Source organism: Grammomys surdaster, unplaced genomic scaffold (assembly GCF_004785775.1).
Source record: "Grammomys surdaster isolate TR1022 unplaced genomic scaffold, NIH_TR_1.0 126187, whole genome shotgun sequence".
Lineage (NCBI taxonomy): Eukaryota > Metazoa > Chordata > Mammalia > Rodentia > Muridae > Grammomys > Grammomys surdaster.
The window spans coordinates 8,947,795-8,962,984 of record NW_021620993.1 but is presented as its reverse complement, the minus strand read 5'-3'; the positions used below and the strand labels follow the sequence as shown (position 1 = coordinate 8,962,984).

The window sequence follows — 15,190 nt, the reverse complement described above, 5'->3', positions numbered from 1 at the left end:
CTAACCCATGAAATAAGAATGAACTATGCAGGAACAATTACCACCACAGACCTGAATCTGCTAGTATTAGACCTGGTGTGTGTGAACTCCAACTCTGGGAATGTTCATCCTGTTCATTCAATGATAAAAATGGTTGCCTACACTACTTATAAACAATACGGTTTATGCTCAAACCCTGCTTTCCTTCTGGAGTCCTGAAATACTGGAGTGTACCCCTAATGCACACCTTAGGTACCCCATCTCAATTAGGCTCCCTGGGCAGAAACATTCCACACATGTTGCTTGCCTCTTGTGTCCCTCCAACAGAGGGAAAGCCCATGAGGAAGCATTTCATGACTTCTTCCATACTCTCCTTTATGCCCAAGCTGTCTTAGGAGTAGTCTTAGGAGCACAATGGCTGACTATGCTAGCCAGCTTCAGAACATAAGGGTGCGTTTGCAGACACAAACAGACTCTTGAACAAAAGGTCAAGTGAGGGGATGAAACATCTAGGATCATCAATGCCTGCTTGATGAAGGCACTAGCTAATACGAACTGTCACCTGATGAGCTATCTAAGTGTGTGTCCTGCTCATCCGATGCTGCCTGCTGCCCTCAATGGTCCCACAGGACATGTTTTTTCTAAGACAAGGAAATTTAGAAAGATTATAGAGCTTGTATTTGTCACATACTAAATGGTTGAGAGTAAAGTAAAATTAATAATTCTAAAACAAAGTTATAGCCAGGGATGAAGCTCTTTGATGGAGACAGTGGAAGGAGGAACTCAGGAGTCTGTGCTGTCATACAAACTGTATGGAGAGGCTAGCTGAATAAGCTTTGGTTGCTTTGTGGGGAGGGAAGTGAGATAGGTAGTAGGAAGATGACTTCCATAAGCAAGACCTGACAAAGGCTACCCAATCATGTCATGACTGCATGACACAGACAATGTCTTAAGAGATTATCATATTAAATACAGCACAGAGGACCTTGCATGCTGACCTAGTCCTATATTCTAACTAATGCAGTGACCCATGACACTGGTACACTGACACCCACACTGCAACAGCAAAGCCCAATTCTCATCACATCGCTTAGTAACTTGGAATACTTTACTCATGTTTACCTTCCAAATCTTCACAAATGTCCCAGCTCAATAAATATCTCTAGCTCTCTAAGAAACATCAAGAACCAGACAGATGGCCGGGTGGTGGTGGCGCACACCTTTAATACCAGCACTTGGGAGGCAGAGGCAGGTGGATCTCTGAGTTCTCGAGTTCGAGGCTAGCCTGGTCTACAGACTGAGTTCCAGGACAGCCAGGGCTAAACAGAGAAACCCTGTCTCGAAAAAACCAAAAAAAAAAAAAAAAAAAAAAAAAAGAACCAGACAGATGCTGTGACCAAGAGTACGGTATACTACCTCCCTAGGGCTGGACCACTGTGGTCCTGATTCTTGGCAGCAGACAGCAGGAATGAGTTGCCATCATTAAGCCCCAACTACAGTGAGATCTATTAGACTAAAGGCCAGGAGAATTTAGGAGGTAGATCTCCCCCCAGCTGCAAGATCCCCTCCCTCAGGGCTGCCTCAGAGGAGGTCATTTCTGAGACATTTCAGACTGGTGCTGCTTACGGAGTTTCACACCTTACTCATCTAACACCGGACCCCTTCCTTGGGAGCAGTGACTTCCTGAGACACCCCCTTAGAAGGAAGAAAGCAGGCTGCCCAGCACTGTTCTACTTCTCCCTTGGCCTTGGGGTTACGCCAAGTCCATGATCTCTCACCATCTCTAAGGTCTCCAATTTTGAGGATTTCGATGAGACCTATGAACTTTGAACCCAAGAAAACTGGACACATACAAAGTCTTCATATCTCAAGTACCGTACAGGAGGCTCTGAGCTGCTCGATGTCAGGGCGAAGCAGCATCACGCTTCCCTTTACCTGTCAGCCCTCTCTGAGGCTGACCAATGTTGACACCACTGATCTGGGAATGTACAGCACTGTAGGATACTAAGCAGTGTCCTTGGTCTCTGCCCACTGGATGCCAGTAGCAACCTCTAGTTGTGCAAACCAAGTATGTCTCCAGACACTGTCCAGGATCCCGAGGGGAAAGGTACCCCTTTGAGAACCTCTGGTTGAGAACCTCTTACACTCCTTAGGCTTCTACACTACACGGTGACAGATCAGTTTCCCTCGAGGGTCCCTGTCTCTAGCATATGGCGAACACGTGTGGTAGTCGCTGTACCTTTTCTGTACAATGAGGTTGATGTTGCGCAGAGCCACATACTGCAGCTCTGGCTCTGCTGACAGTAGTGTGACCAGGGGAGGGGCCAGCTTCTTGAGCAGCGTGGCGTAGTAATCCAGGTCCTTGGACAGCATCTCCATGAACTTCATCAGCACCTTCACCGCAGACAGCACCACAGCAGAGTTGGCATGGGAAAGCCTAGGAGTGACCCGCTCACAGATGCTGCCATCCAGCAATTTCAGTAGAGCAAAGGAGACAGATAGGGGAAAAGTCCTTTTTCACTTTTCAAAATAGCATGTATTTTTGTTGTTGTTGTTTTTTAAACAGATGTAACCCAGATGGGCCTCAAACTTGCTATGTAGCCAGTGAGGTTTCCTTTTCCCTTTTTTCTTTTTCTTCAGTAATAGCACTGAACCTAGGGCCTCATGTCTGTGACTCAAGTGTTCTACTACTGGTTTTAACACTCTGATCCTCTCGCCTCCATTCCCAAGTGCTGAGACTACCCATACACCACCATGCATGGTTGATGCAGCGCTGGAGCCAGAATCCAGGGCTTCATGTATACTCAGGAGGTACTCCAACAACCGAGCTATAGGAGGAAGGCCTCCTTGTCTGCTGCCTACTGACTCACAGGCCTAAGACACCATGAACCTCAGTTTCCCCATCTTAGAGTTTATGTAATTGTGTCTATGTCACAGGCTTGCAGGCATGTAAGTGAACAGTGAATACAGAGCTGGTATGTGGTAGATACCTCCAACTGTCAGCTTGTCCCTCCCCACTGCCGAAGTACTCACTCACGTTGGTCAAGACAGATCCAGCTGGGTGAACTACCCTGTTCCTCCCCCTCGATAATTCAGTCCCCTTGTCTGTGAGGTGATAGGGATGTGTTGTCGAGGATGATAGGACTTACTTTAAAGATTACCTAACATTGAAGGCACCTACCAGAGGTCAGGTACCTAGAAAACTTAGTGGTTCTGAAACTCCTGATTCAGCCCAGATACATCCTTGTCAGCTCCTGACAAGGCTCCATCTATGTTCACAGCAAGCAGGAAGCTCATTGCCTGAAACCACACAACTGATAGCATGGCTCTGGAGATGAGTAGCTGGCTAGTTCCCTTAAAGTGTGTCTGATGCTAGGAGCAAAGGTCTTGGAAAGAGGCCCATTCAGGTCTGAGGCCCTACTCAGAGAGCCCCACGAGGACCACACCCAACCAGACTGATAAGCAAGGGGTTTGTCCGCTCACCTCTGGGCCTCACGGTCATCCTTAGGCATGTAGTTGGCCAGACAGTCCAGAATGAAGATCTGGCCCCACTCAGTGCATTCATTAAGGGCTGTCAGCAACTTATTGATAGACTGTGGGTTCAAGTCAAGCAGGTTGCTACTGGGGTGAGACTCAGCGATCTCTGACAGGGCAGCCACTGCATTTGCTACCACCTGGATGAGAGGGCAGAGGAGTAGAGGCTGGAGGTACTGCTCAAGTCAGGGAGCAAAGGGGCTAGTGACACTAGCAGATCAAGATGGAATGTTTGGAAGGAATAGCATAACCCTATTGATAGGTCCTAGAGACCCAAGGTCTGGCCTATGACAAGCAGTGACTCCTCTGTAAACGAAACTAAAATCAGTACACCAGCCATTGGAAAGAAGTGAGGAAAGCCCAGCTCCAGGGATCTTGCATTTTAAGACAATGCTTGTTAGCAACCCAACCTCCCTCTACTGGCCAGAGTGCTCACTGCAGTGGTTGTCAGCTGTGCTTCTCAGAGATAGAAGAAACCTGCAGATCTCTTCAAGACTGCTGGTAGTGGATGGGTGTAGGCTATAGAGGGGTTTACCAAATGTTTCAGCCAGGACAATTCCTTTCCTGTACAGTCTACAATGTTTTCAACTTTCCTCTCTGACAGAGTGTTCTAGTTAGCAGTCTTTAATCTATGAGCAATCAGTGTTTCTGTTGGATACAGAGTGGGAGCAGTGCCTAGTGTTTTAAATATTCCATTTTTTTCTTACGTAGTTTTCAATTTCAGAAAAGATCTTGTTATGTATCAACGGCTGGCCTACAACCTTCAAGCTTCCTGCCTCAGCCTTCTGGTTGCTGAGATTACAGGTCCTGACAAACTTCACTGTAAACTCCTGCCATCACAATGAGTGAGCAGACTGGGTTCCCAACTAATACATCCTAGTGTCCTGTCTTTTACACTGTAGTACTGTAAGGCGACACTATTTCAACCCTACAAGGCAGAGGACTACATGCCTGGAAATGACAGGGGGTCTTGGTTAGGAGTTATTGACATGACAGCAACTGGAAAGGGACAAACCATAGCACTGACTGTAGTCACTGCTTGCCAGATCAGGCGAGCTGAGGTCAGGTATGTGACCTCCCAAAAATCTAATGATGAGACAAACAGGACTCTGAAAGATTAGGCAACTTTCCTAAATGTAGCTGGTTTGAGAGGGTCACAGGAAATCCAGGCCTAGTTCCCTGCAAATCACAGCAAGGAAGAAGCACAATTAGATATTCAGCAAGGCCCTAACCTCTAAGGTGGAAAGCCAGATGGAGGGCCAACCCAGGTTGTCTTCTCAGGCAATCCAGGAGTCTGTGGAGGCATCACAATGACTATTCGCAACTTACCATAGGGTTAGAGTCAGAGATGAGGTCTTTCAGTGTGTCCAGGAAACCCTGGTCTTCTACCAGTTGGGCATTGATGTCATGGAGCTTGGCTACACACACAGCTGCTGTCTTGCGCACATACGGATCTTCATCCTTCAGGCATTTCCGGAGTGGTTCACACAAGTACTCTGTGATCTTGTCAACTCGGATGCAGCCCATAGTCCTCACAGCCAGGGCCCGGATGAGGGGATTGGGGTCCTCACAGTCCTGAGGGGAACCAGTCATTAGGCAGGGGCAGGATGAGTCATGTGGCTTCCTACTCTTCCTGGCCTCCAGCTCTGAGCAACATCAGGCAGCTGCTGTGGGATCTCCACTGACCACAGCCAACAATACTCAAAGCAAATGCTACAGAATGCATGCCAAGCATTTGCCACCTACTGTGTGAGGGGCTCTACTCTCTGCTGCTTCCGGAGGCCATTTCCCAACCAAGTTAGCTGAGGCTTTGGAGAAGGTTATGGGCTAACTCAGTCAGAGCAGAGTAGCAATCCAAACCTCCATGCTCCTAGCACCCTAGCCTTTTCTTTCTTCCTTTCTTTCTCTCTTTCTCTCTTTCTCTCTTTCTTTCTTTCTTTCTTTCTTTCTTTCTTTCTTTCTTTCTTTCTTTTTTTTTTCTGGTTTTTCAAGACAGGGTTTTTCTGTATAGTCCTGGCTGTCCTAGAACTCACTCTGTAGACCAGGCTGGCCTCGAACTCAGAAATCCACCTGCCTCTGCCTCCCAAGTGCTGGGATTACAGGCATGTACCACTACTGCCTGGCGCCTTTTTTTTTTTTTTGAGACAGGGTCTCAAAGGGCATGTTGCTCAGACTGGCCTGTAACTCAACCTACTACAATCTACTACAACCTACTGTCATAGCGATTCTCCTCCTTTAGCCTCCCACGTGCTGGAATTATAGGCACATACAGCCACAGAAGCCCTAATTTTCCTATATGTGAGCATCAGTGGGCTAGGAGTCAATGTCTAAGTTCATGCTTTGCTCCTCATCTGGTAACAGAAAGCATAGAAAGGAGTCATATAGAAAGGGGACAGAGCTGCTCTCGGATGTTTGCTGAAGTCTGTGCTGGCAGAAGGCATAGGGAATGACTGCCCAGCCCAGAAGAATGAGAGGCCAGTAGGCCTAGTGCCACCTCACAGGGAATGAATGAGGCATAGTCTTTAGGTTTGTGGTTCTGCAAAGAGAGGGAGCCCTCTGCTGGAGGAAGAGGCTCACAGCCTAAAAAGGCAGAAGGAAGCCTGCAAGTCTGCAACTGAACCTGAGTGCCAAGCTCTCTAAAAAGAGGTCAAGAAGCCCTCACCCCTGTTCCCACCTCCACTGGGTTTCTCCTCACCTTCACAAAGGTGTTGACAGCCATGATGGCCATGTCAGGCTGACTCTTGGCATAGTTCATCAAGTACAGGTACACCAGCTTCTTTAGCTCCAAGTTGTCTGTCTGCATGCAGTTCACCACATCAGGGAAGAGAGCACTGCAAAATCAAAGTGCCATCAGAAGAGGCTGAAGACTGAGAAAATCAGGCTTTTTAGGCAGCAGAGGAGGGAAGGGATGACAGGGAGAAGCAGTGAAAAGGTTTCATTTGTAAAGAAGGTGCAACAGAAGTTGACTTTGACTGAGGCTGGGACTTAAATGGTAGAGCACTTCCTAGCACATACAAGGTCCAGGGTTCAATTCCCAATACTCCTCCCCATCTCCAGAAACCCACTTTTCCAGGCCCTTGTGATACTTAAAAGCGAAAGCATTCCTGAAGCTTCTTCTGGTCTTTGCTGAATTATCATTCTTTTCCCATTCCTAACACTTCATTGGTCCCTTATATTGAGCTGCTGGTTCCAGAGCATCTCAGGGAAGCAGGACTGAAGGGACAGGTTTGGCACCCACTAAGAACCAGCAAGGTATATGAGACATATGTTGTGTGCCAGGGTTGGTGCTAAGGGTTGGACATACTTCATCTCATTTAACAGCCCTAAGAGGCCAGGAGTGTGTTCCCATTTCAAATAACTCTGAGGTTAAGAAATGTTAAACAGTGGTGGTGGTGGTGCACGCCTTAAGTTATCTTATTAATCTAACATTGACCAGGCAGAGGTGGTATACATCTTTAATCCCAACAGAGGCAGGTGGATCTTTGAGTTTGGAGCTAGTCTGGTCTACAGAGTTCCAGGCCAGCCGGGGCTACACAAAGAAGCTCTGTCTTCAACCCGCACGCCCACCTCTCAAAATGTCAGCAACATAAAGAGCCATATCTATGACCACTGCTGTACTTGATGGTACTCTCCCCAACAGGGTGCCATAATGGTCCCAGAGTAGAGGCCTTGGGATGTGAAATGCAAAGATTGGTTTTCTGAAATTTGAGCCATCATCCTGTCTCAATTCTTGGGCTTTTATTGCCAAGAACAAGGAAACATAGAACATGAAGGGGGTACCCAACAGGCCACGTTCCCTCAGAGTTGCAATGGACAAAGTCACCTAGAAAGATGGCACATCAGAAGAACAGAGCCACTGTGGAGAGAGGAAGAGGAAGTGAAGAGCCTGAATGACTTCACAGGCATCATGAACAAAGCAAGCTCTTTTAAGAAGGAAGAGAAAGATATTTCCTGTTAGGAAGTGACAGTACTATTCTAACTGAAGGAGAATAGTTTTTCCTTTTAAAAAGTATGAGACTTAGAGATGTCCAATCCTCCCAAGATATTTTAAAATCATAGTTTAGTGTGTGTGTGTGTGTGTGTGTGTGTGTGTGTGTACGTGCATGTGCGTGCGTCCATGCCCATGCACTAGGACATGTGGGCAACAGAACACATGTGGAGGCCGAAGACAAGTACCAGCAGACAGCCATGTGGGTCCTGGGGATTGAACTCAGGTCACCAGGCTTGGTGGTAGACACCTTTACCCACTGAGACACTCATATCCCAGACACTTAATCCTTTTATCCTCTGACCTAAAGAAGTCTCTGCTAGGGACTCTCCTAAACTGGTTGCAGGAGGGCCTTCCTAAGGTTAGCAATGGGGTGGGCAATTTGTGTGGAAGCCTGGAACAGTGGGAGCATTCTGTAAGGTCCAGCCAGGGAGTATTAGAACCTCTGTGGTATGTGCAAGGTACCGTGACATACAGAGGACAGAGTGGATTCTGGAAGGGCCAGGCTCGATCTCTAGTTCTGCATTAGCCATGTGACTATTTCAGAGTAATGTTCCTCATTCTTGGTCTCATTGATTTTGTCAGAAGAAACATCATTGCATACAATGGGATGTGTAGAGAACCTGAGAAAATGTATCTGAAGGTTTTCTGTAGATGGGCCAATGAAAATACGGAGCAGTCCTGAAATCTATCATCTGGAGACTTCTCATTTTGACAGGCAGTTAAACACAACTATATACAACATGAAGACTGACTAGACCAGGTGCTGAGTGCCGGAACATAGAACAATAACAAAAACCACATTTTCCATTCTTAAGAAAAACAACCTAGAATGCCCAGCTCTACTGTGCTCATTTTCTTTAATAGGCAGCAGTCCTCGGGAGCTTCTGGGAGGCTTTCTGCTACAACCCCTGGAATGCCTGCTGCCCTTTCAACCCGGTCTACTTCACTCACTTACTGTCTGAGCCATTAGCATTTCAGCTTGTCACTCATGTGCAAACAGGATCCTGTGTTTGGAAATGAGCCACACTGGACCCAAGCTGTGACACCTCATGCTGGTCAGCACCTGGCTGTCACCAGCTTGCTCCTGCATACCTGACATCTTTGCCCACAGTCATTGATGCAATCACTTTCTTTACGGCCTCCTTCTTCTTCTCCTTCTTGTCACTGTTAAGCTCTGCCTTCAGCTCGAAGATCTCCCCTAAGAAAAGGAGACAACCATGAGCAGTTTATCCCCATGCTGTAAGATGTCTTCCTGCACCAATTTCCCAGAGAACTAAATGGAGGTAGAAAGCAGCTTTAGACCCTGGCTTCAGGGAGGACAAGAGACAGAAATGTTGAGGAGAGAAATTAAGGTGATAGGAGCCTGGAGGCCATACTGGACTGAAGAAATAGGAACCAAGGTCTTCCAGGGCTGCTCAGCTAGACTGCTAAAAATGCATAGCAAGCTCTCCTCAGCCTTCTCACTTGCCCTGATTCCCTAGAGGCTGAATGGAGTTGGGGGGTGCTGGGGTGAGGGTGAGGTAGGGGAGTTGGCTGGTCTCACATGCTGGCTTTTCCTGTTTTCCCAGAAGCCTGAGCTCAAACAGCTTGCTCAGGGTTTCACTTCCTCAGCCTGGAGACAGGAATTCAGCTATTCTACAAGGGCTGCAGCATGTAACAAATTTTGTTCTCAAGAACTTGATGATGTGGAAAAAGGAAATGCAGATGTGTGGTTGCCCCCCACCTCCATGCCATGGACACAGTCAGGACTTGCTAATATGTTAGGTGGCAGACAGTTCCTGAGCCTTTCTCTGAACCCAGCACCATACCAATTTTTTCCATATTCTTTCTCATTTCATATTCAAAACAACCTGCCTTTCCCCCATTTTACAGATGAGCAATGGAGGCTGTTCCATAACATATGAGATAGGCTAAGTTGAAAACCAAGTTTGTTCCTTGAAAATCCTATATTCTAAATAAATCCCTTTGCTTGGCTGGCCCTGCCATAGACACTCATTTGCCTCTCTGACCCTATTTCTGGACTGGGCAATGAATTCTCTTACTCTCAGCTGTAAAATGTCCATCTCAGTGCCTTGCACTCTGTTCTGCATCAAGGACAGATGCTGATATTAATTAGCCACATGAAGAATTCTAGTCTTAGGTTCTTTTCCGAGTCCCTTTGGGTGGGGTGAGATAGGGCTATTATGTGGGGAAAGGAATGAGAAAGCTCTAAGTAGACTCCTAATGAGAAAAAAGAAAATGAGGGGGTTTTGTTTGTTTTCTAAAATCATGATCACAAAAAGAAAGTAAACACAGTTGACTGAAAACAATGACCTAGCCGGGTGGTGGTGGCGCACGCCTTTAATTCCAGCACTTGAGAGGCAGAGGCAGGTGGATTTCTGAGTTCGAGGCCAGCCTGGTCTACAGAGTGAGTTCCAGGACAGCCAGGACTACACAGAGAAACCCTGTCTCAAAAAAACAAAAAACAAAAAACAAAAGGAAAAGAAAAGCAACCAAGCAAGCAACAACCTAGCAAAGCCTGAGCAGACTCTCACTAAGGATATTGCTTAACAGGGTCAAGAAAAATCTGTAGATCCTATGGTTCAGGTTTATGAAGAAACACATCTTCCTCCTGCAGGAGAGGAGGTACCTGGATCCAGCAGCAGTGACAGCCTTTACCCTGTACTCCTCCACAGAGATGTCACTGCTTTACTCAGTGTGGATGGATGGATGGAGGTCAGTCAAATCTGCCCTACGAATCCACCAAGGAAATAATCTCAGGCAGACTGCTTCTGAGATGCTGCCTTTCTCCTACAGGCCCCAAAAGCAGCCACTATGCCTGGCTCCTGAATCCCATACAAGGCAACCAATTCTCTCTACCCACAAGACCACAACGCTAGCCTGGTGCTGTTGTGTCTACAGAGATGTGATTCTGGTCTCCCTAACTCTCTTCAGTCTTTTATTACAATCTTCTTTGGATGGTCCCTCACTTGAAAAACGGATCCAGAAGCCTGGTGGTGGTGGCACACACCTTTAATCCCATCATTTGGGAGGCAGAGGCAAGCAGATCTCCGTGAGTTCAAAGCAGTATAGTACGAGTTTCAGGACAGCCAGGGCTATACAGAGAAACCCTGCCATGAACAAGAAAAACAAACAAAAACCAGATCCAGAATGTCAGATTTAGACTTGAATCTAGGAATGTCTATTTATATTTATTGTCTCTCAGTCTCTTCCTCACAGTCGGGGGGATCCAGAACAGGGCTTTCCATAAAACAAGTTAAGCTTGAACTTGCTATGTATGCAAGCATGGCCTTTAGTCTCTGATTGTTCTGCTTTTGCCTCCCAAAGCTGAGACCCAGCACATGTGGCAAGGCTGCCTTACCAAATTAAGCAACAGCTGGACCAGTAAACAAAATGCCTGCTGATGGGCAGACTTAGGGATCCAACTCAGTGATCCAAGGTTAAGTAAGTAGGGGCTGGAGAGTCAGTTGAGTGGTTAAAAGCCTTCTCAGGACTGGGCTTGGACTCCCAGTACCCACACAGTGGTTCACATCTCTGTGACTCTTGTTCTGAGGATCCAACTCCCTCTTCAAGTTCCATGGGTATCCAGCGAAGACAAACAGGAAAAACATCCATCCATCCATCCAAATATATATGTAAGCCGGGCAGTGGTGGCGCACGCCTTTAATCCCAGCACTTGGGAGGCAGAGGCAGGCGGATTTCTGAGGTCGAGGCCAGCCTGGTCTACAGAGTGAGTTCCAGGACAGCCAGGGCTACATAGAGAAACTCTGTCTCGAAAAACCAAAAAAAAAAAAAAAAAAAAACCAAAACAACAACAACAACAACAAAAAAATATATGTACGTAGATACATACACACACACACACACACACACTTTAAAGAAAACTAAGATCCTTTCCCCCTTGTCAGCAAGCACTAGAAAGGACAGGTAATGAAGGGCAGGACAGAGAGGTTAAAGGACACTTTTGAGCCACAACAACGTCCACTATTTCTTTAAAAGCAGAAAAAGAATAAGTTATCCAAAGACATTAACCCAGCTTTGTAAACTGCAGTGCAGCAACTTAACTGGCTTAATCCTGAGTCATGAGAACTGCTTGGAAATGCTTATGAGGATGTCAAATGACTAACAGGATAAAAACGGCTGCTACAACATGAAGAATAATGCCCAGAGATAAGAACCAACCTCCCCCACAGCAGGGCTGCTGACAGACTGTGTACTTTCCCTAGGGAGGGGGAATATATTTAACTGTTTTTAAGCCATGGGGAACAAGACAAAGACTTTCCCCAATGCCTGGTGTTAATGTTCTTGCCTGGGTTCTAAGAGAAACACTTAGGTCTTTATATCATCAATTCCCATGGTGCCTCCAGACCCTGACCCCACCCTTCCCATGCTCCCCATGATCTGGGGGATGTAGCATAGATCTGTGGTGAAACATACAGTACCTTTCTTGGTTGTGGTGAAATATTTTGAGTCAGTCATTTCGGTCCTTTATCTGTGGCCAGACTCTGCAAGACAGAGAAGAGGGTGGATCTGTGCTCCATTCCATTTTCAGTCAGTGTGTGTGCAGGGAGGATGAGAGGGATCAAGAATACACAAGTACAGGAAGATAGCTGCTTATCTCTGTTCCCAAGCAAATGAACTGTTGGATCATGGTCAGTCTTATTTTGGAGGATAATTGGGGGAACCTATCAGTGTTTTGAATGTTCATATCTTCTGACACAAGTTTCCTTCTAGGAATCTGCCACAGAACAGGAGCCTGGGGTCATCTGGCTTTTTCATCATCATTATCTATGATCATACTACTGGAAAAAAACTTCATGGCTATCAGTAGGCAGACAGTTATAGATAACTGTAGATTAGCATAGATTAGAAATACAAATCCCTTGCCAGTCAGTCATAGCCCTGCCCCCCTGTAGAGTTCACAGTGTTTAGAATGCTCTAAATATCCACTTCAGCTGTGGGCTCAGCTCACCAAAGCTCAGGGGCCATCCTCACCTCAGAGGTGCAAATGACCTTGAGAAATGCAAAGTTTAAGAAGTGAGGGAGGGGGCTGGAGAGATGGTTCAGTAGTTAAGAGCACTGGTTGATCCTGCAGAGGACTCTAGATTTGTTTCCCAGGACCCAGATGGCAGCTGACAACCACCTCTAGTTACAGGAGATCCAAACACACTCCTCCTGCCTCCAAGGACACTGAGCACAAATGGTGCACATACATCCCATAGAATAAATACATAATTATTTAAAATTTGTATGTTTATACTAGTGTTGTGCCTGCATGTACATCTGTGTACTACAGATGTCCCTGGTGCCTGTGGAAGCAAGAGGACATCAGGTCCCTTGGAACTGGAATTGCAGATGGTTGTGAGTCACCATGTGGGTGCTGAGAATCAAACTTGGGTCCTCCAGAAGAACAGCTGGTGCTCTTAACTGCTGAGCCATTTTTCCAGCCCCCTACATAATAAATCTCAAGAAACAAGGGTGGGGGGTTGTCTTCTTTCCATAACTTCCATCAAGTTTCTAAATGTCTATATTATCTCTAGCTAGAAGGCCAGAGTTTGGCACACTGTGACTACACACATCTGTCTGGTCAGGTGTTTTTTTTTTTTTTTTTTTTAAATAGTACCCAGTACAGAACTCATAGTGCAAAGCACTGTAAAAGTCAGGCAGTCAGAGAATGCACTGAAGCTCCCAGTTCATGTAGCAAGCACTCACTGAGTATCTACTCTGTACTCAAAAGCTCCTCTCTTGAGCAGCAGCTCAGAGAGTAAGGGGAAGTGGGAGGGATACAGGCAAGATGGATCCTCAGGAAAAAGCACTGGCCATGCAAATGTGGTCAGAGCACTGTCCTCCCTCTCATATGGGTAAGAATTCCTTCAAGAGAACATACATCTTAAGCTCAGGTAGAACTATGATCCCACTCAGCCACCTACAAGCTGTGACTTTGAGCAGGTTACACAGCCTCCTTGAGACTTTCTATAAAATGAAGTTAAAAACTGGGGAGATGGTTCCTTTAATAAAGTGAGGATGTGACTTCAAATCCCTAGTTCCTATGTAAAACCCAGGTGCAGGGATGTATGACTGTAAGCGGAAGTAGGTGGCTTCCAAGAACTCATTAGTCAGCCAGTCTAACTCAATCAGGGAGCTCCTGGCTCAGTGAGAGAATCCCTCAAAACTGTATCTCCAAAAATATTTACATTATAATTCATAACAGTAGTAAAATTAGTTATGAACTAGCAACAAAAATCATTTTATAGTCGGGAGTCCACACGACAGGAAGAGCTTTTATTAAAGGGCTGCAGCATTAGAAAGGTTGAGAACCACTGCTGTAAAATAAAAACCAGAGGGGCTTCACTAACAACAGTGTAAAAAAAGACACAATTCTACCTTTCTTTTGCAAAGTTCCAAAAGAATGAAGGCCCTTTCTTTCACACTGGAGCAGCAGCAAACAGCAGAAGAGATGCTGGATCTAATGATGTAAGCTTTACATGTTGCTTCAGAAAAGATCCAAGTGCTACAGTGTAGCCACTGTGGTCCCCACAGCATAGGCCGGGGCTGGAAACAACCCATGAGGGGAGGGGCATACAGGCTTGCCTCACAGCTGGCATGATCCACCTTCACAGTTTTACAAAAGACCAGCGTTTAATTGACAGTTCTTCAAAGAAACATAAAAGGGCCACTGGAGATCCCAGGGACACATGTTTACTGACAGCTCAGTTACGTAATGCCGTGCACTCATTATCAGTGGTGATTTACTTCCATGTCCTTTTGCAAGCGCACATAGCTGCTTTTCTCAGAATGCTAATAACAAGGTGAAAAAGATAATGGGCTTTCTACTGTACCATAAAAGGCTACATGGTTTAAGAAGTCAGAATTGAGAGCATAACTGCCCAAAGGTCCAAAACAGGAGAGCCCGTGTTCCTTGCTGCATCTAAGAGAATGATTCAGGCTACAGCCCAGAGAGCCACAGAATGTAATATCTAAGCCCCTCCAGCTAGTTAAATCTAGAAAGAAACAGCTAGGCACGGAGGTGCACACCCACAGTTCTAGCACTTGGGAGGCCGAGAAAGAACGAGAACATAGTACATAAGATCATTGTGTTGCTACTAAAAGCAACAAGCAAACACCTATTAAAAATAAAAATGGGGCCGGGCGGTGGTGGCGCACGCCTTTAATCCCAGCACTTGGGAGGCAGAGGCAGGAGGATTTCTGAGTTCGAGGCCAGCCTGGTCTACAGAGTGAGTTCCAGGACAGCCCGGGCTACACAGAGAAACCCTTTTTTAAAAAACCAAAAAAAAAAAAAAAAAAAAAACAAAAATAAAAATGGGGAGAAAAAAAACTGCCTCAGATATTCAACTTTGGACTACAGGGATTTCTCTTCTGCAGTGGAGGCCATCAGGGACTTTCCCTCTTCTGTAGGCACAGCATTATCATCTAGGAGCCCTAATTCCCAGAACAAAACCTGCCAGGGATAGATTTGATGTTGCATGTAGCTGACCAGGAGAACAAAAGGACAGGAAGGCTTCTCTTTTTGTAGGTAGGTAGGTAGGTGGATAATAAACAGAAAAACAAGAAAATGGCATAATCTATACTCCAGTTCCTTAGAAGGCTGAGGCAAGAAGTACTTGAGCACAAAAGTTCAGGGTCAGCTTGTCAAACCAGCACAGTTCTGCAGCTGAGTGTTTGACA

The 15,190-nt window shown here is 46.1% G+C and overlaps 1 protein-coding gene across 2 annotated transcripts in view; it reads right to left on the bottom strand.

Annotated features, from left to right (window-relative positions):
• The window catches only part of Ap1b1 (adaptor related protein complex 1 subunit beta 1), a 55,556-nt gene that overhangs the window by 22,080 nt on the left and 18,286 nt on the right, over window positions 1-15,190 (bottom strand). For both annotated transcript variants that reach the window (XM_028758022.1, XM_028758023.1), the window contains exons 2-7: window positions 11,947-12,009; window positions 8,597-8,702; window positions 6,209-6,344; window positions 4,843-5,088; window positions 3,463-3,653; window positions 2,219-2,440 (exon numbers count right to left, since the gene is read on the bottom strand). In XM_028758022.1, coding sequence (XP_028613855.1) covers window positions 2,219-2,440; window positions 3,463-3,653; window positions 4,843-5,088; window positions 6,209-6,344; window positions 8,597-8,702; window positions 11,947-11,983 — 938 coding nt within the window. In that variant the 5' untranslated portion in view covers window positions 11,984-12,009. The remainder of the gene's footprint in view (window positions 1-2,218; window positions 2,441-3,462; window positions 3,654-4,842; window positions 5,089-6,208; window positions 6,345-8,596; window positions 8,703-11,946; window positions 12,010-15,190) is intronic.